Source organism: Cuculus canorus, chromosome 1, assembly GCF_017976375.1.
Source record: "Cuculus canorus isolate bCucCan1 chromosome 1, bCucCan1.pri, whole genome shotgun sequence".
In the NCBI taxonomy this organism is placed as follows: domain Eukaryota; kingdom Metazoa; phylum Chordata; class Aves; order Cuculiformes; family Cuculidae; genus Cuculus; species Cuculus canorus.
This window is the reverse complement of record NC_071401.1, coordinates 48,985,455-49,008,807: the sequence shown is the minus strand read 5'-3', so window position 1 is coordinate 49,008,807 and position 23,353 is coordinate 48,985,455. Positions and strand designations below refer to the sequence as shown.

General features: G+C 38.9%; 1 protein-coding gene across 9 annotated transcripts; it reads left to right on the top strand.

The window, feature by feature from the left end:
* Positions 1 to 1,926: 1,926 nt before the first annotated feature.
* Positions 1,927 to 22,994, top strand: LOC104062974 (protein-lysine methyltransferase METTL21E). Of its 9 annotated transcripts, none has more exons than XM_054056957.1 (8): positions 1,927 to 2,107; positions 2,523 to 2,567; positions 3,774 to 3,858; positions 7,612 to 7,703; positions 8,497 to 8,555; positions 15,768 to 15,922; positions 18,411 to 18,528; positions 19,399 to 22,994. In XM_054056957.1, exons 4-8 carry the CDS (start codon positions 7,636 to 7,638, stop codon positions 19,821 to 19,823), a joined length of 825 nt encoding a protein of 274 aa, XP_053912932.1. In that variant the 5' UTR covers positions 1,927 to 2,107; positions 2,523 to 2,567; positions 3,774 to 3,858; positions 7,612 to 7,635; the 3' UTR covers positions 19,824 to 22,994. The 9 variants fall into 9 exon arrangements, with proteins under 9 accessions (XP_053912932.1, XP_053912931.1, XP_053912937.1 ...); XM_054056956.1 differs by having other exon boundaries at positions 1,929 to 2,107; positions 15,765 to 15,922; XM_054056962.1 differs by lacking the exons at positions 7,612 to 7,703; positions 8,497 to 8,555 and adding an exon at positions 12,891 to 13,009 and having other exon boundaries at positions 1,951 to 2,107; positions 15,765 to 15,922.
* The last annotated feature ends 359 nt before the right edge of the window (positions 22,995 to 23,353 follow it).

Here is a 23,353-nt window from a genome sequence, read left to right as displayed (position 1 = left end):
AGACCCAGATTGGATTTGTTTTCTGTTTTGAGATTCAAAATTGAGCCAAAACATGATGTGCATTCATTAGCATTCTAACTGGGGTGAGATAGCTGTTAAATTCCCATGCAATCTGTTGCTTCCTTAACTTCAAAACCAAATGAAATTTTGAAAACTGCTTGGTTTTTTTCCTAGGCAGTGAGAGAAGGAAAATCAGTTCAGTTAGCGTTCCTTATTCCTTTCACTATGCCTGTAACAAAAGTTTCGTGTTCAAAGTAAAGTTATTGAACCATTTGTGAGACAGTGTAAGGCCTTGTAAAATCTCATGGAAAATCATACAGTAGAATAAGCCCTTATATAATCTGAACCACGGTAATTGTTTGTGTTCTGAATGTCAGTGTCATGTTTCTAGACTTGGAGTTACAGGACCATGTCCAAAGATAGACTATGTCTGCAAAAGTGACATTTAGGAGTAACCACTGCTCGCAGCACTTACAGGGGGTTAATTTGTGAGAGCAACAATGTGTAAGGTTCAAACTTCACTCCTCCCTCCCCTCACAGCCCTGACTCATCTCTGAACAGTTACAGGATTTATTTGTAGCTCCTGTTAAAACTGAAAAGCACCGAAGTCTTATTTCTGCTCTCACATTACACGTTAGTCCTCCTCCTTGCTTCTTTTAGCTTCTGTTTTAATATTTTTTGCTTCATTTCCCATTGTTCCATTGTTTGAAAGTCCAAGTCTGTACAATTAAGTTTTGAATGAAACATTAGCCTCCCCTAAAAGGACGAAGGGCTGGGGTAAACCGGGTAGTATTTGGCCCTTACAGTTGCCGTGAGACTAATACTTAAAGTGCAATGTTTACTGAGCTAAAATTGTCACTTTTGATATTACTTTTATAAAAGATTATCATGTTTTAGGGAAGTTATTAGCTCAGACAGCCAGTTTACAGCAGTTTTGTAGATCACTTGTTAGTATTACTGAATTTTGCTTTAAAAGTGTAGGTTGGGTCTTGGTGATTTGTTTTATAGTTTCTAAGAGTAGAAGAGTGCCTATTAATTTCTCCAGCCAAATACGTTAAAGCACAGAGACATTCATTTCTCTACAGGACTTGTTTAGTATTCTACAATAATTTACTATTTTTCAATAGCACCTACAAAGCCCTGTTGAGGTCAGAGTCTAATTTTGTTAAAAATTGGATAAAGTAAGTGGCAGTTCCTGCCCTGAATTGATTTACAGTCCTAATAAGAGAAAAAGATACTTGTATTTGTTTCTCCAGAAGGAAGTGGTTGTGATCTGCTGAATGAATATATATCTAGAATCATAGAATAGTTAGGGTTGGAAGGGACCTTAAAGATCATCTAGTTCCAACCCCCCTACCGTGGGCGGGTACACCTCCTACTAGGTTAGGCTGCCCAAGGCTCCATCCAACCCGGCCTTGAACACCTCCAGGGATGGGGCATCCACAGTGTCCCTGGGCAACCTGTGCCAGCGCCTCACCACTCTCATGGTGAAGAAATTCTTCCTTATGTCTGTATGTGTTGTCTATGTACAAAAGAGGAGTGGTGTGTGTATATTTATGCGTGTTGGCAGCTGTATCATGAATATTTGACTAAAGTGGGCTGGGATTTTGGAGGTTGTCTACTTTGTTACAGTGCTGCATTTCAACACTGAACACACATTTATTTGCCTCTGCTGCAAATGCACCCCTGCCTCACCGTAAATTGTCTTCTGTGCATGGAAGACCCCTTTGACCCTGTAGAATGACTTTTTTGCACTTTGCTTACTTTTTATTAGCAGTGAGTGGTTACCAACACTCTGCCACTATCTTATTTTTGTAAAAAATACTCCAAAGTTGGTTACTTTTGTTGACTGGAGCTCTCTTGACTGGATGCCTACTGCTGTTATGAAATGTGCTCCCTTACGTAAGGGACCCCGTGTGCGGTGCCCACTTTGTGTTTGTGCTGCAGCTGTCAGGATTTATTATTGCTACTGGTGTGGAGGTGTTGGCAATGTGTGACACACGCTTCAGAGCATGCTTCTGCCTCGGACTGCCAGGGAGGGAAACAACCAAGTAGATAAGGACTTCTCTCTTTGAGTACCATCTTCGGAAAGCTGTGAGAGATTCAGGTAATGTTGGCTGAAACGCAGTGGAAGTCAGTGGTATTTCACTCCTCTGTGTCTTTTGTTCTAAATTACTTTGTATTGCTTACTTTAAACAGTGTAACTCAGTGACTGAGCTGTTCTGTGTCCCGAATTCATACGTTAAAGTCAGGTTGTTGTGTAATTCAGTGTAATTCAAAGGCAAAAAAATTAGAGCACCACAAATTACAAGGGTTTTCCATTTTAGGGTGATTTTATGGTACAACATTGCTTTTCCTTTGGAATGTATAAGGAGTGTTTATTAAGCTGTTGTTTTTATTTTCTTGTAAGAAGAAAATTTGTCATCTTTTATGCTTCTGAGATAGGTGACAGACTGCTGGATGTGTGTTGCATTTCCTGCTTAATGTCCCAGTGGCTCTAACGCTATTTGTTATTCTGACAGTGCATACAGACTTTGAATCCAACTGAATTTCTCCCTGCTCCCCAGGTAAAGACATTACTGTTACTAAGTTCATAGATAGACCTAAATATAATAGCAGTATTTTTCTTCTATAGGTTACAGTGATGTGTAGAAGCCCCTTTAAATACAGTAATGGCTGCTGGCACTCTGGTAGTAAAGTTAGACTTTAAATCTGTATGTCTTTTGTTGGGTGAAGTCTGGAAAGTATGGTGCTCCCTCTCTAACAAGACAGGGCTGTTCTATACTGTCCTCTTTTCTGTGAAGTCTCAAGAGGAAAACCTGCCTAAGGCTTTACACTATGAGGAAGTTTTCTCGATAGTCTATGCAGGATTACACTTTGATTCTTTAACATTATTTTTTTTTTCTTTAAATGGAGATGATCCTTTACCCATTGGTGATTTAACTGCATCCCTGTTGGGTCTTTTCATGTCTGTAAATTATTAGCTGTATGCTGCCTGTAACCATTCCCAAAAAAAACCAAACCAAAACCAAAGAAACCCTGTCAATTTTTCATATAACAGTGCAAGAGCTTTAGAGACTATCAGGATATCAGGACACTATTTTTTTTTCCTGTGAACTCAATTTTTTTTTTTTCTGTGTGTAAAAATATCGAGAATTGGAGAGTATTGGTTGCCTGCTTTTCTGCAAATGGCTGAAAATTGTATTATCCTCTGCCATACATTTCCTATTCCTTTTTTCTCCCAACTCTACATGTTTTGTCTTTCTGTAGGCACACATGTTCTGTTCTGTATGTTGTCTATAGATTTAGCCTCCTACTTATTCTCATGTGCAACTTTTACTAATTGGTTTCTTCCCTGCCCTTCTGAGCCAATTAATTAGAACAAGATTAGGTCCTTTTGGTGCAGCTTTTTTTTCTCTTTCAGACATTTGTTGCAACCTTTCCTTTCAATCATTTATAAGCCTACTAACAGTGATTAGAATTGGTTCTACTTTTAAAGCTTAATAAAATAGTTTTAAACATTTATCAAAGCCCTTTTTTAAAAAAGAAAAATATCTACTTAATTTCTTTGAGAATAGAACAGTTGAATTAGTTTGCTGCTTCTAGTGGTTTTATGCTTTGAATACTAATGTTTGTGTGTCTACATGTCTTTATTATCAATAGAAGTGACCGATAGCATAATACATTTAATTATTTCAATTTTTTGAAGTGAAGCATTACACAAGGAAAAGGGAATGCAGTCATTCAGGCAGCCTTGTATTTCTCTGTCACAGGTTTTGTGGCATAGTATGGATTTGAAATCATCGCATAATAATCATCTACAAAATGAACTTGGAAGAGAACAGGAAAGACAAGAAGGTAAAATGTTCCTTATTTCACTATGCTTTCTTGTACCTCTTCAGAATATTATTAAATAGCAGAAACAAACTGTCTTGCTGACAATAAGAGGTCTTCCCACTATTTTTTTCTCAAGAATTGTGTTTATGACATTTGTACACAAAATACAACAGTTAGTGCTGTTCTGGTATTCTAGCTACGCAATAAGTATCTGCTATGCCGGCATACTCTGGTCCCAGCAGTTTCCTATCATTGCCTGGCATCTTGCCTGTGACTAGTTCCAGGGAATGAAGCCATGACTATGATCAAGCTGTTTGGGAGAGATTTGATTGTGGACTGTCAGCTAGGGTGAACTATTTCTTACAAGCTTGGTTTCTGTCTGTAGACGGCCTTAAATCTAATCTTCAAATACCTTCAGAAGCTATTGGCAGCTTTTTCTCTTACACAAATTCATAGCTGCACACCTTTCAAGATCCTAAAGCATGACAAACAATCTCCCTTTTAGGGGTCATCTCCCTTTTACTAGGGGTCACCAGAACAATACAAGGTTTGAGGGCAAATGTATGCGTTATTTTGGGATGGAGTCTAGTTACTTTCTGGAGCTGAATGGGAAAGAAAAAGAGTTTTTTAAAACATTTTCTTTTTCATAATATTTCAGTTTAAAATCTCAGCTAAGTCTTGGTCCCAGGCTTTTGGGCCTCTTCTTTTTCAAGAGAGCTCAGCATCTGATTTTGCTTTGCTACCTGTTCAGCGAGGTGAGGTGGAACTTTGGGCATAACTGCAATACTTAAAAATAATTTGCTTACTGAAATTAATGTTTGTTTTTTTGCTTTTGAATGCTTTTTTTTTAAAGTACCCCAAATTGATGGCTTTCCCTGGAATGCTGACATTGAACAAGAGGATGACTGATAAGGATTGGTATAGGTTGCTATTCCACAGAGCGCTGTTCAAGTGCCTTAATCTGGAGATTTTCTTTAATGCAATTCCCTTTCCTTTTGTGCAATTCAAACGTGAACAAAGAGCTCAAGTTGATCCTATGTAATGAAGTATTATTGCTGGGGGGAAATTTTCTGGAAGCACAAATATTAAAGATAAAACTATTAAAGATTGAAGTATTGATGACTCATTATGTATTCTATGCGCACAAGGGCTGAGGTAAAGTTGCACAGGTATTTCCATACTTCTGCAAGCTTGACGCTCTAATATTGATATTCTCTTCATGCAGGATTCAGGGTGGGGAAAAGTGAGTCTGCATGTAATTTTTTTAGCTTTTGAATTATGAAAATAAATTGAGTTCTCAGACATTAGGTCAATGTATGCAAAATTAGTCGTTAGGGTAGAATCTTTAGATTAAACGCAAAAGTAGATTTCACTTAGATAACAGAGTAACTGTGTTGATAGCAGCAGCAGGTGGCTCTCTTCCATGTCTAGAAACATTGGCATAAGATGATGAGGTGACATGAATGGAAAATAGGATATCTTTACAGTTTCAACTGACACCAGGCTTAGGCATATTAAATTGCATGCCAGGTTCTGGAGGTGAAGGGTGCTGAACCAGCTGCAGGGAGGCTTACCTACTTGGTCACCCTGAGCCCGTGCTTTCCTTGTTTTCATCCTTTTCCTCTACTGCCTTCCCCATTTCATTAACTTCACCAACACGGTTTCAATCTCTGTTTCTCAGGGTTCTTATCTCTGTTCAGTTTCTTTGCAAATTCCAGTCTGAGCTCTTTATATTGAATACCTTCCACTTCCCTTCTTAATTGGCTTGTCACAAGCTCTGCAGGATAAAGCTCCTTATTCTTGTTCATGATTCTCATTACTACTGCTTCTCAGATAACAGGTAGGCCCTCACCCAGTCTGATCTTTCCTCTGGTGTCTTTATCTAATCAGTTCTTCACCACATTTGTATTGTTAGAGGTCTCTCTTCTTTCCTTTCATTTCTCTTGGTCATTAGTCTTAACTCTCCTTGTCTAAACTTCCCTGAGATCAGATTCTGCCACTCCTGTATTCATTTCTTGGGATACTAAATTACTTTACCACACTTGCATCGTTTAATTCCATTCCAGAATAATTTTATCTCTGAGGCAAAAGGAGGAGAGCAGGTTTTCAAGGCATACTTGTCCTTGACACTCAGTCATCTCGCTTCATTTGGCCAGGGCTCAGTTTTTAATCCATAAATATCTGAGAAAATGCTGACCTGGTAACCTTCACATATCTCCCTGCATTTTAGAAAGGACACACTCCTCCTTCTCACCCTGCTTGACAGATGTCCTAATTGACGGCAATTCATGCAGTCATTTCAAGTCTCTGTGTGGAGTCCAGAAAGGTGCCTTAAATGGGACATAGTTGGAATGGAGGCAAATGAGAAGCAGTCTAACTCTTTAACTTAGAAGTTAAGATATTCAGCTGGGAAGAGGGAGCGACTTAGTGTCTCATACCTATTTCCTGGGTTACTTCTGAAGACACTTCTTACTTTTCTCAACCTGTTCCCCACTGACACAGTAAAGTCTTTGAAATTAATAGAAAAAATTTGAAAAATATCCCAGGACCAGATTGTGGAGCTCAAGTCTGCATCTCCACAACCGAGTGCCAAATTCATTGCTGGGTTTTTCATTGTTTGGTATCCTTCTAACACGATTCTTGCAGTCCTAGTTTTCCTGATGGCTTGCCCATCTCTCTAGTTACATATTTTTTCTTTCTTCACTGCAAGATTGACCTGAAGTACTAGAACTCAAACTCTACTCCTCTTTGGCAACAAGCTGTCTTCAAATAAAAAGAAAAGACTAAAAGAAGTAGAGAGGAATAAGACTTGAGTATATCCCAGCTAAGAAGTGACTAGAGCTAAACTGCACCTTCACAGCAAATCAGAATAGTCTAAAAATACCTCTTCTGTCTCCTTCTGAATTTACCTCTTGTCTATCTTACAGTAATTTATCTCTAAGCTCTTTTGTTTGAAAGTGACAGCATAGTATAGCAGATATCAAGTGTGCTAACTTGAATTAACACTTCTCTGTTCTTTTTCACTCTCCCCTGCAAGTAGAACTGTTTTTGCTGAAGACTTTACTAAACTCTAATGGAAACTTCTTGTGTATGGATAGAACATTTTAACTCTTTAGAGAAGTCTGTGACATGTTCTTTCCTCTCAGCCATGTGCCTGCGTTTCCTGTCTTCACATCTTTTCCCTTTGCAGTAGCTGCATTTCAATGATAAAATAAATGTCTCTCAAGTGCCACACAAGAAAGGTGGTGTGTTTGCATGGATTGGTGTTGCTAGGTTGCCTTCAAGTCCTTCAAAGAAATACTTCAGAAATCCAGAATTACTGGTAGGGGGAAAATTCACAATCATTTTGTTGAGTCCCTTCTGTTCCACCGGCTGTGGTACCTGGCACGTTCTGGCACGTCGTTACAAGGAATTAAGAGATTTCAATGGCAGAAAACTCTCTTGAGCAGGCAAAGTAAGAGATGTGAAAGATTAGACTAGACAATGGTTTGCAGTGTCTAAATTACTCATCCAGAGCCTTCCTGTCCATCAGAAATTTGGCTGTTGGCCTTATGTAATATATATTTGTGCATCTAATTTAAGAACATAATCTGCTTTTACAGTCTGAGGTAAGTAATTTAGTTATCTCTGGAGATTAAATAACTTCTGAGCCTAGTCCTGAAGATGTTTTCAATGACAAGACAAACACAATGAATTAAGAAGGGGAAGTACTTGGCACTTCTGTACTCATTCTGTGTCCATGAGATAATCTGACTACAATACTTCTGTTTTCAGCCTTCTAGCGGTTTTGGATGACCCATGACTTGGATGGGGCTGGGATATCAGTGGTGTGAATTTCAAATTGAAAATGCATCTCGCAAGCCTGGGTAAATACATAAAATGGATATTGTGAGCAAACCCCTCTCCTGTTGTCTCCTCATGCTCTGAACTAAATGCATCTTGTCTCTTGGCTGAGAAGAGGCTGCCTGTGGGCGGCAGGTTTTTATTTCTGCATATCGAAGCATAAAGTTTCAAGCATTATATTACCCTGACGTAGTAGCTCAGATTAATCAATATAATATACCTCATCATTGTCATCACTTTAGCAGGCTGAGTTTGTAATGAATATACTGGAATGCCTACACGTGATCACACGTGATCATTTCCCTCTTCATAAGTATGTTTGAAGTAAGAAAAAAATTAACTGTGTAGTCTGGATAAGTACTGGAACAGTACTTTGCTTTATATTCTTAGAAAGGTGTAGGTTACATCTGCCTTCTGGAAAGTCAAGGACATGATTAGATTTCCCTCCTAAACTCTTCCTTTAGGGGTCCTTAATCTGTAGTGGAATGAAATATAAATAAATGAAATGAAATGAAGATATGAAAGTGATACTACCTGGAATCTGGGGACTATTCTGTGATTCAGGATTGTGTACGTTTCCATGGAGCCACCTGTAATACTTGCAAGACCAAGGTTCTGATCCTGAGATGTCTGTAGCTCAGTTAAAATTGTAAGACTCCAGAGTCCCTTAGAACTGAGACCTAATGTAGATTTGGGACCTAATGTAGATTTGGGACAAAATTGTAAGTCATTGGAAATACCTTGATGAATTCACAAGGCTACCTTCTGACAATTCCTATCAGTGTAGTAATGTGTAGTAATGTAATTCTTCTCCAGTCATCTCTTACAGCTACAGAACTGGCTGCAGATCTGTTACCTTACTGATCTTTCTGCAGGTATCTTCTTGACTTTGGGATATATTGATAGCTTTTTTTTTTTTTAATTAAAGGTACATATAATATATGTAATATATGTTATGTAGTATATACATAAAACACATCTTGAATCTTTTGTTTGGATGACTCCAGTTCCATATGTCCACAGTGAGGAGATCTGAAGAGTCTTGGCTATCATGAATTCTTGGAACATGCTCTTGTGCATTACTCAATCAGTAATGCCAGCACAGGTAGTACTCCTGTGTTCATCAAACTTGGAGGCAATTGCTGACAAGTCTTAGAGAAACCATGCATGTCTTCCCAACTGTTGATATACGGTTCTAAAATACTTGTAATTACAAATCTAAATGGTAAATTTTAAATCTACACTGTACAGGTAAGAGTACACTGTTTCTGAAGAAGGGAGAATATGTTGCTGTAGGGCTGAACTTTGTCAAGTTCATGCTGAGGGCTTGGATTTCATTCCTTTTGCCAGCTGGAGAAGTTCCTTCAAAGCGGGAGAGAGAAGCAGAAGATGGCTGGGTCTTATTTCCTTATGACCTTGTGCTGTGACACCATTTGACCTCAAGAGATTAAGTAAGGTCAGGTCAGCACTTGAAAGAGACTGATCTGTATTTTTATCCCTGTAGGTTGTTTTGATGAATCATTGGGTGAAGTAGTTGTTTCTGAATTAATACTGTCCTAATCCATTAGCAAAGTACTTGGAGGATGTTTTGTTTCTCTGTGTACTATTTGTGAATGAGTCTAAAAATGGTGATATTGACTGCTAGCATATTCTTCTCAGTTTTTACGTGAAAAGGTGATTTTACTTCCCTTTTTAGCCACATTTTAATTCAGGGATCTAGATGGTGGTAATGATTTTTTAAAAAGTATCATTTAAATTCAGCCCTTTTGTCTTCGCTTTTCTTGCATTCTACGTGTTTAGTGTCTGTCTCTGTTCCCTTTTTATGCTGTGTAGAATGGACTCATATAGACGGTATCATTAGTTATGCTGTGAGAGACTTAACTTATGCCATTAATTGACTAAAGAAACCAAACTGAATTTTAATGTTGCTGTTTCCTGCTGGGGCTGTATACTCCTATGCATGATTTTATGTGACAGTTGTAAAGGGAGCAGCTAATCACGTACCATGTTTCTAAATCCCTGTGCACCAAAAAATGAGCTGGTGGGGAAGAAAACCATCTTGGCTGAGCAGAGAGCTCTGGGTGGATCTCAGAAAAAAAAGGAAAGTATATGAGCTTTGGAAAAAGGGGCAGGCATCTCAGGAGGACTACAAGGATGAAGTGAGATCATAGAGAGTGGAAATCAGAAGGGCTAAAGCCCAATTAGAACTCAGATTAGCCAATTCTGTGAAAGATAATAAAAATTCTTTCTACAAATCTATCAACAACAAAAGGAGGGTCAAAGAGAATCTCCATCCTTTACTGGACACAAGGCAGACATTAATGACAAAGGATGAGGATAAGCCTGAGGTACCTAATGCCTTCTTTGCCTCAGTCTTTAATAGAAAGATAAGATGTTCTCTGGGTGCTCAGCCTCCTGAGCCAGAAGACAGGGAAGGAGAGCATAACAAAACTCCCATGATCCAAGAGTAAATGGTTAGAGACCTGCTCAGCCAATTAGACATTCACAAGTTTATGGGGCCAGATTGGATCCACCCAAAGATATTAAGGGAGCTGGCGGAGGTGCCTGCCAAACCACTTTCCATCATCTACCAGCAGTCCTGTCTGTCTGTGTAAGTTCCACATGACCGGAGGTTGACAGAGGTTACACCCATTTACATTGGTCAGAAGGAGGATCCAGGGAGGTACAGGCCTGTCAGTCTGACCTTGGTGCCAGGGAAGGTCATGGAACAGGCATATACTGAGTGCTGTCACACAACATATGCAAGACAATCAGGTGATTAGGCCCAGTCAGTGTGGTCTCCTTCTGTGACAAGGTGACCTGCTCGATGGATGAGAGAAAGGCTGTGCGTGTAGTATATTTGTGTTTCAGTAAAGGCTTTGACACAGTTTCACACACCATTCTGCTCAAGAAACTGGTTGCCTCTGGCCTGGAGAGGCACACCCTCTGCTGGGTTAAAAACTAGCTGAATGGCCAGGCAAAAAGGTGGTAGTAAATAGAATTAAATCCAGCTGGAGGCCAGTCACAAGTGGTGTCCCCCAGGTCTCGGTGCTGGGTCCAGTTCTGTTCAATATCTTCGTCAATGATCTGCATGAAGGGATTGAATGTACCCTTAGTGAGTTTGCAGATGACACTAAGCTGGGAGGAAGTGTTATTCTGCTTGAGAGTAGGGAGGGATCTGAACAGGCTGGACCGCTGGGCTGAGACCAATGGTATGGGGTTCAACAAAACCAAGTGCTGGGTCCTGCACTTGGGGCAAAACAACCCTGTGCAGCACTACAGGCCTGGCAAAGAGCAGCTAGAAAGGTGCCTGGCAGAGAAGGACCTGGAGGTGCTCCTTGAGAGCCTGCTGAATATGAGCCAGCAGTGGCCCAGGTGTCCAAGAAGGCCAATAGCATCTTGGCTTGTATCAGAAATGACGTGGCCAGCTGGACCAGGAAAGTGATTGTGCCCCTGTCCGTACCTTGAACACTGTGTTCAGTTTTGAGCCCCTCATTACAAGAAAGACATTGAGGTCCTGGAGCATGACCAGAAATGAAGCTGATGAAGGGGCTGGAGAACAAGTCTTATGACGAGCAGTTGAGGAAACTGGAGTTGATTAGCCTGGAGAAAAGGAGGCTGAGGTCTCTACAGCTATCCTAAAGGAGGTTGTAGCAAGGGCTCTTTTCCCGAGTGATAGGACAAGAAGGTATGGCTTCATGTTACACCAGGGGAGGTTCAGATTGAACATTAGGAAAAATTTCCTCACAGAAAAGGTGTGGGGTATTGGTGCTAGATGGGAGGTACTGGTGTGAGTAGAGGTGCTGATGCAGCAGCTTCTGCTGCCCCCAGCCCCTTGCTATCCCTGGAACTGACTGCGCAGGAAGGTGGTTGAGTCACCACCCCTGGAGGTATTTAAAAGGTGGTTAGATGAAGTGCTTAGGGATATGATTTAGTAGTGGACAGGTATGGTTGGACTTGATTGTCTCAAAGGTCTTTTCCAACCTAGGGATTCTATGAAATATGTACTCTTTATACTCAGTCCAAGCGAAAATACAAAATGACGCTGCAGTTTGCAAATTGTTTCTATCTGACCTGGTCTATGTTCTGTTATTTTGCTTCTGCCTTCCCTTTCCCACTCAAAGGACTTCTCCAGCTGTCTCAGCAGAACTCATGTCCTTTTCTTTTTTTAGGTTTTGTTCTAATATAAAACTTTTCATGTGACATTTAAATGTGTCAGCAAAATTCTCTGGTTCCCTACACGAGATTTCACAGCTTGACACTTATTTCTCTAACTAACCCGTCACTGACTTCACAACTCCAGTCTTCCACATGATTTAGTATGTCTCTTTGGAAAACTATGTTCACATTTCAGTTGTAAAATGGTGATTGCTTTGCCTTTGAGAATGATGTTTAAAGTGTTTTTTTAATGATGTGGTTGACATAGTGAAGATGTGTCAGCAGTATATGAATTTTCTCCCTCAGCCCTGATATTAACTTAAAATCAAGGGAGTTCAAAGAACATGCTCCAAAGGTGTTGGACTTTTATGATAAACAATACTTTACCTGAAATATTGCAAAGAACATTATAAGAAATTGCCCCATTGAGCAGAAAGTCTTAAGAAACTCAAACATTCAAATTGTATTTCAAGAAGAATTTGGGGCATCTATACACGTGTATTTCTTTGTCAACACAAATTCAAGACCAAAGGAGCTCTCTCTAAAAAGAAGTTTTAGTTTCACTAAAAAAAATATTTCTCATTCTATATGTTACCTGAACAGGATCTGACTGTTTCATCTTATTGTAAATAAGAGCCTACCACCTGAAACTCCAGTGGTTTCTGCGTATACATGCTCATGTGATGAGTTGAATAGAATGAAGGAAGTAATATTATTAGTAATTTTATAAATATTTAACTAACTTCCATGCCTCTCCAAATCGCAAGGAGGAGTGAGGGCAAATCGACCTGGTCAAACCCACCTGGTGAAACCCAGGCAAATGAAGAAGGGAGAAACTGGTCCTAGCAGACCTTCAAGTTCTAACAGTTTAGTACAGATGCTTGAGTAATATTGCTGGAAATGCCTATTATGCACTTCCATTCTTTCAGGAATCGAGACCCAGGCCAGTCAAACCTCCTCTTCTCGTCTGACTATTCCACTACTGAGTCAGCTCTTGTTGTCTCGAAATGTGGTTAAAATCATTAAAACTCATTCATTTCTTCCTGAACCAGAGAATGTGGACTAACAGAGATAAATGCTTCCAGGAGAATAACTTCCTATCAGCTTTTTCTGTCTGTCATCAAGAAACCGTGATTTGGTCCAAGTACCAGAACTTTCTTGATGTTTACAGGTATTGAGATTTCATCTCACTTGGATTTTGCTTACTCTGATAGCAATTTTCTTGTTGCTTGAAAGATTTCCCACTTCATTATATTTCTATTCTGACTGCTCTGAAAGCCTTTTGCTGTATCAAGGGGAACTTGTGTTGTAAGTAAGCAAAACTGACTGAAAGTCTACATTCCTTGTTTTGTCAACACTCTCTTAGTCAGAATCATTAGCATCCTGGTCCTGATAAAATTTCTCCTTAGGGTTTAGAGGCCTGTCTACCATATTTTATCTCTGATGAAACAAATACTCTTTTTAATTATCCTCAATAATAAGAACTGAAGAGGAAGTAAAAAAAGTGCAAAAGTTTGGTAAACTTCTCCAGGTAACCCACCTGAGGGGTTACCAAAGGAATAAGATGGCCAAAGATTTAAGTGCTGTTATTAATCAGCAGATTTGGGATTCTTCTTTCATGTATGCGGACAGTTTAGCTTAGGTAAGGAGCAGTGCCCTACAAACTCTGACAGTCTAGGTGCTACGCAAGCCTTAAGTAGAAAGATTGCTGATAATATAGGGAATAGGTGGGAAATGTTTATTGAGCACTAGAGGAGTAGCTGTAATACTGCTGAAGTTTTACAGATCTTCTGGCAGGAGCTTTATAAGTTAAGACTTAATAAGTTATGGTTTCTCAACAAAATTGGATCCAAAACAGGTATCAAAGGAGGAAGGATCAAGAAAAATGGTTGTAATTGAGAGGTAACAGGAGGAATAGCTTTTTACTTCCACAGCCAGTACTGACTGTAGAACAAGATCAGACTGCTCTAAGCAATCAGAGAAGATTAAAAGCAGGCTATATCTGGAAACAGGATGACATATTAAATATGGTCATGATATTTGTAATAAGATAGCTTCATATTAATTCTTTCATAAGAAAAGATTAATTTTTTCCTTGGAGCAGTATTTCTCTGGCACTTAACTCATGTTTGTACAGAGTTCCCTGCTTGCAAGCACAATGACACATGTGTTTTCTCTCAACTTAAAGGTAGAGGCTGGTAGAAGATGTAATGGACTGCCACATAATAACACCTGAAGATGTCATAGTTTTCATGTTAAGGCTATTTATTTTATGTTATCTTTATAAACTTTTACACTGTTTCTATTTATTTCCAGTGATATATGCATAACGCTTTTTTTAACTTTGCTGAGTCCCATGATACTACTCTTTTCACCCCAGTCAACTCTTGGAGTATTGTGGGTTGGTTGATTGGTTTGGTGTGTTATTTTGTTTTGGGGTTTTGTTGCTGTTGTTGATTTTTTTTTTTAATTTCCACATTATGTGTTCATGTCAACACACTAAGATTGAACATGAATGTTTTTGCTTATTCTTCCTTCTGTTTGTTGCTTTTCTCTAGCTTCATCTGATACTTGAAGTAAGTTCAGTTACAAGCTTAAAGCACTGGCAAATGAGTCTGAGCATCTTCCTGATGTGGTTTTGTTTGCTATCATCTCTTTCTTTGTTCACCCCAGAACCTCTTGGTCCCTCTGTCACATGGAAGGGAGAGAGACTTTGTTAACAGGTTATGGCAATAAAAATACTGAGGCACATGGCAGAGCAAATGACAACACCTGAGGTCATCATGTCCTGTGACTGCAGTGATTTGAGGGGGAAGAAAATGTGAAGAATCTTTGGTAGACCAATGTGTTTCATGCTGATGAAACCATAAATATTTTGATTTTTAATAGCCATTCGGCCTGCAGGTTCTGTGCAGATCCCAGTCTTGATATCGGTGGTTTTAGTGGTGACTGAAGGCTTGATACAGAAACTCTGCTTTGGACAAGATCATAACCCAGTTATTCAAATCTCTAGCCTGCTTTCTAGGAGCTGTAGCTTGTAAACATGTTTGGCTTTGGCTAATTTGCCAAGAGATCATAGTTGGCTCTGAAAGCAAATTTCCTGTGAAAATGTAGAATGTTTCTAGACTTTGCTAAGAATGTGCTCAGGGCAGTTTCACTTACACATTTTTTTAGTAAATTTGAGGTGAAGCTTTGTGTGATGGTGGCGAAACTGAAACTGGCTTGGTATTCTGCTAAAAAAGAATGAATCCTCTCCTGTTAGAAGAGCTATCCGGGTTTATGTTAGCTATCATAAATACCCTTTGCTTAGCAACAAGGATGGCATTCAGGATATCAAGCCAACTGGAAAGAATCCCTCTGACAGGGCTCTGCTGGGGTGGGTGAATAAGCTTTCCTGACAATACTAGTGCTTTCATTCCTGTCTGTCATAATTTGTGTTGGTAGGATCTGTTTCACAAGTTTTGTCACAGACTTATAAATGATACTGTGGCTCCTTTTGTTTACTGTCAGAAAGAATCATAATGTGGGGAAACTGAGCAGTAAAAAGGATATGGGAAATAATGAAAAATCTGTGCACATAAGACTGAGTGCCTATACCAGGGCAGCTGTTCTTGAAGGGAAAAAGAAGTTAAAAATTTTCCTCTGGGCTGCTGAAATGGAAGACAATATATGGTAACTTTCCACTTATTTTCTTTACTTTTTATAAACTTGGCTTCTTCAGCAAAACAGGAAAGAAATTTAGTCTGAAAACTTCAATTAGAATTCAGGAGACTTCCCATATATCATGCTACACATTAGTGGTAAAATGCATTTTTATTCTCAGATATGGTTCACATTCTTCCTTCTAAATCAGCTTTTCAATATAAATTGATAGTTTCTTTATCAGCCCATTCAGCCTGTTTGACCTTTTATACTTTCGCTTCCAGAAGAAAAAGAAGATGAACAGATAGTTGCAGAAATCATGAGAAGGCGTTTTTTTCCTGCTCTTATAACTCATAAGGCCTGGGAAGGCTTTCACTTTGCTGGCCATGAGATAAGAATAACAGAAGCCACTGATTGTTATGGAGCAGTCGTCTGGCCATCGGTACAATATTTATGCAGTATTCTTATTTTTCAATTTCAGAGTCTTATGGCACTTTTAATCTGTTTTGCATGATAAATATGTTTTTTTTGTATGTTGTAAACCAAATAAAAACACTCTATGCTTCTCCGTCTTCACTCTGCAAATCCTAAACCTGAATTTAGCCTGTTTTATATGGATTCGTGGTTCTCAAAGCTTAAATGGTATCTCGTATTTGTGCTCTTGTCACACAAGATGTATGATTTTGTTTCCCCTCCTTTTACCTACCACTAACTTTTGTTCCTATCAGCCAAATACAAGCGTGTTTTGAAGACAATATGGCAATCTTATGATGACTACATTTCTGTACATTTTATAAATACAGATAGATGTATAGCATGCCAATTGATGTTGTGGAAGTGGCTGTGATATGAGATCACCAGGTATTAACACTCACAGAAGCTACTCAGCCTACTCATGTGAGAAACAAATTCACCTGGTAGAAATGCAGACACGGGAAAAAGTTCCATTGGAGCTTTCAGTTTCTCAGCCAGAAATCTAGTGGGAGAGTACACTTGTCCTTGGCTCTTGATATAAGGACCGTCAGCATACACACCATACAAAGAGCCTTCTTCAATTTTTGAGCAATGCAGCTAACTGACTGTTTTGAAATAATTAAGAATGAAAGAAACCACTCTGATGAGAGGTGTCATGATATACAATTGACACTTGTGGTTTTCAGAAAACATTGCTGAAACAGGATCATCTCCAGGAGCCCCTACAGCAGGGAAAGGACTAAAACCCTAAAGGCTCCATTTCTGTCCCAGCAGTATCACCCTCCTAGCACTGTATTATTTTTAAGTAGTATGGCCATAGTTTAGCTGAGGAGAGTTAGCCTGCTCTGCTGTTTCAAACTCCAATTTTCCTTGTCTTAGCACACCTGGACAAGTAATTTATACTATATCTCTTGGTGGCCTCTATCTATGTCTTTGAGGAAAGACTGGCTGACTGCCAATTATTCTCATGAAGTCACGGACTGTACCGAAAAGCATATTATTTTCTTGAAGATTTTAGTCAATTTTGCTGTGGAAGGAAGGCAACCCCTCTGTCTATGTAGTTTCATTCTCCTGTCCTCTTCTATCGAGCAGTATCAGAACTCTTCTGAAAAATGCAAGACAAATTTCTCAAGAGGATGCTTTAGGGAAAATAAAGTTTCTGCACATTTCACAGAAGAGAAGCCCAAACTTCTCTAATTTAACTCATGGAAGTTTTGATCCTGCGAACCAGTTTCCACAGCAGAATATGGCAAAGCTCTGAAGGAAGAAATTTTAGGCATATATGGAACTAACAAGAAATCTTAGTATACTATGTTTTTAAATGTCAGTTAATCATCAGACACCATCATTAGGAGCCTGGACTTAATTAGTCCTGGTGCTCACAGACTTATTTCTGTATCAAAGCTTTGATTATGGGATATACGTAAGTTCATGTAAAAGACCCTACTCTTTTTGCTCTGAGTTAAGAAGCTGAAAGCCAAAACTTTGTTTGAGTACCTAGCATGTCAACACTGAGTCGACATTCCTCCTTCTTTCTTTCTACTTCTTAATTGACTAAAAGTAAAATTAAGGGGATAATTTTGCTGTGCCAGACTGGGCCTTGAATAATTGCCTTTCCAGATAACAATCTGTGTTGCAAGAGGATGTGGCAACCACCCTATGTATTCATCAATGGGGACTACATAATTTTAAGTCTGGGAAAAAGCATGAGAGACAAGCTGGAATCTGCCTTTGTCAGAGAAATAAAAGCAGCAATTTCTATTTCAACAGTGACCTAAAACCCACTGGTCAGTGTGAGACAGGACAGAAAAGCTGGAGAATCCTCTTAATTACACTTTATATACGCATTTATAAGGAGTCTGTTGTAGAGGGGTCTGTGGCTTTGTTTGCAATAAAGGTTTGGTATGCTTAACAAAGTAAGCACACAGATACTGAAAACAAACTGAATGGGCAGAAAAGGGCTAAATCTATTAGTCCCTTTTGAATCGTTACAGTAATTAATTACTGTTAGAAATAAATAACTATTGGAAGAGTTTAACAACCATGGCTGTGGATTTTCTCTCGTAAGTAGTCCTTATATCAAGATGTCTTCATGAAGGACACATAATTCAACCAGAAGTTAGTGCACCTATAAACAGGAATTGCTGACTGGAATTTTATAGCTCATGTTATGCAGTGTGACAAATTAGATAATTGCAGTTGTTTCTTCTGCCTGTAATGCTTTGCAAGCCTATATTGAGGCATGTTGTGGCATTTATCGTGTCAGCCTGTAGAACTCAAAGATCATAGTAAGCTTTAATCCTTTAGGGAGAGCGCTTGAAGGAATATTGTTCATCTGAACAGACATGACATTACAAAAGAATTTTTTTGCATGCTTTTAAATGACAATGCATATTTAGTGAGGTGGTTTATTTCATTTATTTGTTCAGTATGTTCATGGATTCCCTCCCCTACAGGCTCTTGTTCTGTGTTATTTTTTGGAAACTAATTCTAAACAATACAATTTGGTTGACAAAAATGTGATTGAAATTGGAGCGGGAACTGGGCTGGTCTCCATTGTAGCCAGTTTACTGGGTGAGTATATGCCATTACTCTTACGCTATTGGAAACATCTCTCAGAGGACGTGGCCTAAGTTCTCTAAAACACTGTTATTTGAAAGCTTCCAAGAGCAAGAATAAAAAAACCCACTTGTTTGGAAACCTGTTTTGTTTTTTTTTCTGAGTGTATTTATGCAATAAATAGGTGGTGATGTTAACACTAACAGTGTTAAACAGGGGACCAATGTAAGAAACTGGTGGCTTACAGGATGTTAGTGGCAACCAAATGAAGACAACTGAAGGTATGAGTAATATTGCCCTTCCATTGACAAAAGAGCTCTTGGATATCTGGTCAATATCTTTCTAGTTATCTTCATAGTTTTCTTTCAGCAATAGGTCCTTCATTTTTCTGCTATAAACACTGTTGTACTTTCCATTGTGGTAGCCTGTTCTTCCTCAAGAGTAATCCAAATCAGTAACTTTTGCATTTTTAACAGAATCTCAGCTTTCTGTAGTCTAAGAAACCTTCTTATTATGTGACAAGAAAAGAACCTGAGGCAATGCTAAATTTTGTGCTTTTCATGGAGTCCGTAGCTGGTAGTCTTCAATCTCTAACTGCTCGTTGTACTCCTAACCAAAATTATACCAAGACACAGTAAGTATCTGATTTTTCCCCACTCATGCTCATCTGCATTTAGATAGCAATCTGTAGAGTAAAACTATCAGGAACTAAATATTTATTTTAAGTGCAATGGCTAAGAGCTATTAGGAGCAATTACATTCTTCTGTTCTCCTCAATGAGAGCTATCTGGTAAAATCAGTTCCTTGTGCAGTGGCTTTTGTGAATGGGCTTTTACTTGTCTTGAAGTATATTCAAAGATTATGTTTGTTTTCTCCCTGTCACAGGTGCACTGGTCACTGCCACTGATTTGCCAGAACTGCTGGGAAACCTTAAGCACAATGTTCTCCAAAATACAAAGCTGAAATGCAAGCATCAGCCTCGTGTTAAGGAATTGTCTTGGGGAGTTGACCTGGAAAAGAATTTTCCTAGGTCTTCCTGTCAGTTTGACTACATTATGGCTGCTGATGTGGTTTACCACCATCCCTTCCTGGATGAACTCCTCCTAACTTTTGATCACTTGTGCAAGAATGACACCATTATTCTGTGGGCTATGAAATTTAGGTTGGACAAAGAGAACCAATTTGTGGGCAGATTTCAGACAATATTTGACTTGGAAGTGATTTCTAATTTCCCCAGTTTGAACATAACCTTGTATAAGGCAATGAGGAAAGGTAGAATGAAAGTCAGACCTTCCAAACCAATGATCTGAAAAAGAGATACAGGGGCATGACAGTTTCAGCTATTCTGCGGCTTGTTCTCTTTTTAATAATTTCTATGTTAGTAGCTGTTAACACCTGTATGAATGACATCGTTAGAGACAACTGGAACAAACCATCAGATTCCTAGTGCATCCCTAATGAATTCCTAAATTCAATTTTCTATTAGTGTTATTCACAGAAAAAATATATCTTTGACGTTTTCTTGACTTCTATGTGCTAAGCTGACAACACTAATAATTTTCACAAGTCTTACCATTATTGTGCTAATATTTCCAATAGATTTCAGTTGCAGATTTGAATAGTGTCTTATAAGACCATCCACTTATTTGAAACTTCAGACTATGATAAATCTTTGCATTTTGAAGTTGTGGTGCTAAATATGATGTTTCCCTATTCCTATTGTTGTGTAAATCCTTCTGAATAGCCTCTATAGGACCTTAAATTGGCTGACACCTCCTCCCTTCTTCCCCCCACGCCCCCCAGAAATCTACTATCGTAATAAAGGGACAAAATATATCAGTTATATTAGTTAATGGTTAGATTTAATGGTTACAGTTTTTTCCACTTTCCATTGTTTATTTGATCTCACAAATTCTTCAACAGACAGCTGCACACATGAGGCAAAGGGAGTTAAATATTTTGTTGCTTGAACAAAGGTCTTTAATAAGAATAGCACAACATATCACTAGCTGCCCTTTGCCAAGACCTTAAATTCTTGGAGCTCTGCCCCTCCAAAATTCAACAGTTATCTGAACCTCAGGGAACAACAATGGAAAAATGACAGTGGCCATCAATAAAAGCATTTTGCACAGCTGACTAGTGGTGGCTCTAGGTAGAAAACTAAATCAACCTGACATAGTGTGGCTGAGGCATGGATAGGTTTTGTTTTTTTGGTTTTGTTTCTGTACGGGCAAATAAAATAATATTCTCCTAGCCACTCAGTCCTCCGTGTTCCTGTTTTCAGTGGTCAGATTAATGTGTTTGAAAGCCTATTGGAGCACTGTCTTTTGAGAAAAGTAATAAAAAGATTCTGTGGACACTCATTTTTTTTTATTCTGTTTGTAATTGTGTGTGAGAGGACTTCAAGTTCCTTGTGGGCTGGAAAAGAGCTGTGAAAAAGTCAGCTCATGCTTATGGTAGGCAGGGCTTTATCACCTCTGCTGTAGCAGGCAATTGGTCTGGTAATATGAGGGCTCTGGGGGCTGTCATTCTTTATCTTTTTAGCTCCTCTTTGTAGTTCTTCCAGGAGTTTTTTATGTATTGTCAAGTTTGAGCTCTTTTTTTTAATGATAACTTGGAGAACATACTAGTGTCCATATATCTTTTTGTGGCAGATGCTTGTTACTTTTTTACTTTGTAAAAATATGGGGCTGAACTATGACAAATGACTGACATAACTGGAATGTACTCTTACTCCTAAGTGAACGTTTGGCGTCCTGGGGCAAAGGTTTCCAGCGTTAGAGATGAAGTGGTGCAGAGTCTGAGTTGCCAATGTATTCCAGTGGGAGCTGCGGATCCTATGTGTGGAAGTAGGTTGTAAATTTTGGAGGATGCGACAGGAAGGATCTGAAGGTGGTGGGAGAACTGTGGAGAAAAGGTAGTGGTAGGGAGAAGGTGAGATGGAGAAAGAAGAAGAGGTGGTAACACTGAGACTGACCTACAAAAGGGCTAGGAACCATAATATAACAGTAGATCTTCTTTCTGGCTGTTGACTGTAAGGCAGACATCCTTGGTGAGCCACAGAGGATGACCTTGTGATAATACTAAAGGAATCAGTATGTCTTAGCCCAGGACACCAAAATGAGACAAAAGGAAGGTGATGTTGACGCTGCTTCCTGGCTGTGCTGCTGGGAGGTCACATGTGAATTTTTGGCGTGAAGGTTATCAATGAAAATTTTCCAATCCTCATCAGTTAGTTTCCTGTAACAAGTTTTGTAGGTAGAGGTGGTATCTTTTATTTAATTGACTAATATAGCTAGAAAATTAGACTTTTCCAGGTGGTAGGGAGTATTACCTCTACTTACAGATGTTACTGTGCTTGATGTCCTTAGATCATTACTGTAGAAAAACTGTAGAAAAACATAACTACAGAATGGAAATATTTTTTCCACACTGTGTAATGGAAGTAGTTCAGTTTCAGTGAATAAAGAAACAAACATGGCTGTCTGCTGTTTCTAGATTCGCTCTCCCTGCTTCTTTCTCCTAACTCACTCGCAACCATCAAATCCACTGCAATTGAAACTCTAATCCTCACATCCGAAAGGGCATGTCTGTTTACAAATGTGTCATGGATAACTTGATTGGCACTGTGATTAATGAGTAACAGCAAAAATATCTTGTGAACTCCAAAGTGATGAAGGCTAAAGAGGAAAAGCGAGGCTACATTGATGCAGCTGTGCGATCACTTTTAAATAGCTGTTCTAGCCCTCCTGTTTGGGCTGCAGCCTGTTCTCTGCTGAGCTTCTGCTGAAGCCAACAGGAGACGTGTTTGTAGAATGGGTTCATTATTGGGGCTTTTAGGTTCAACAGCTTGTTAATATTTACTGTGATGAAACATGAGCCCTCTTTCTCATAAGTCTGTCTAGCACCACTGTGTGAAGCTTCCTGGGAAAACTCTAGGGACTGGCTGCTCTATTGTACAGCTCCCTTTTGTCTTCTGGTACGATGGGCAGGTTATTAGCCATGACCAATGGAGGGTGGACGTTGTATGTGGCATTTGCCCAGGGAGCATATTTCTGCTCTTTGAGAACAAGTCTCTCATGTGAATGAAAGTATTGCTGACTCCTAAAGTCAGTCATAATTTTAATAATCACTTATTCTTTGTTTTGATGTTTCAAATAAAGAATCAAGTTGTCGTTCGGTGCATTATGTTGTTAATACATGTGGCATTTGGGTCTATAGTTTGTGAAAGGTGGAGAGAAGATAGGTTAGTTAAATTTGTAGGTGAGAAGGCTCCTTCTATGAAGAGTGCCAGAGTGGCTGCCTTGGGATGGCAGGCTTTTACAATGTTGTATAGAGTGTTATGATAATCACACTAATTGAAAAGATAAATTGGGATGTATGTAATGGGTTTTGTCAATTCCTTAGATTTTCTGTACTCCGACCTAAGAATGATTTACTGAGAGACAAAAAATTTGAGAAACTTGACAGTTTTTGTTAGATTTTCCACAAAAAATAAACTTTTCAAATGCTAATATTTTCACAAAGTTTTTTTTTTTTTGTGTAGGGTATATATAAAATCATTATAGTGATTTACTTTACTACTTATTATATAACATCTCCATCAAAGCCTTTTACAAATCATTGCCTTTCCCTTCTCAACATTAAAGTAACAAACACTTTCAACACTGTATTGTTGGCATATGGTCATATTGAGTTTTTGGCTCTGTCTTGTTGAATGTTGCAGTTCTGAGTGATTGGATTGAATTTGCATTATTATATCCACTGATTTGGGCTTTTGCCTCCTCTAACAGCTGCAAGAAAAAGCTGTAGCTGCTGAACAGTTAGAAAAAGCATTTAA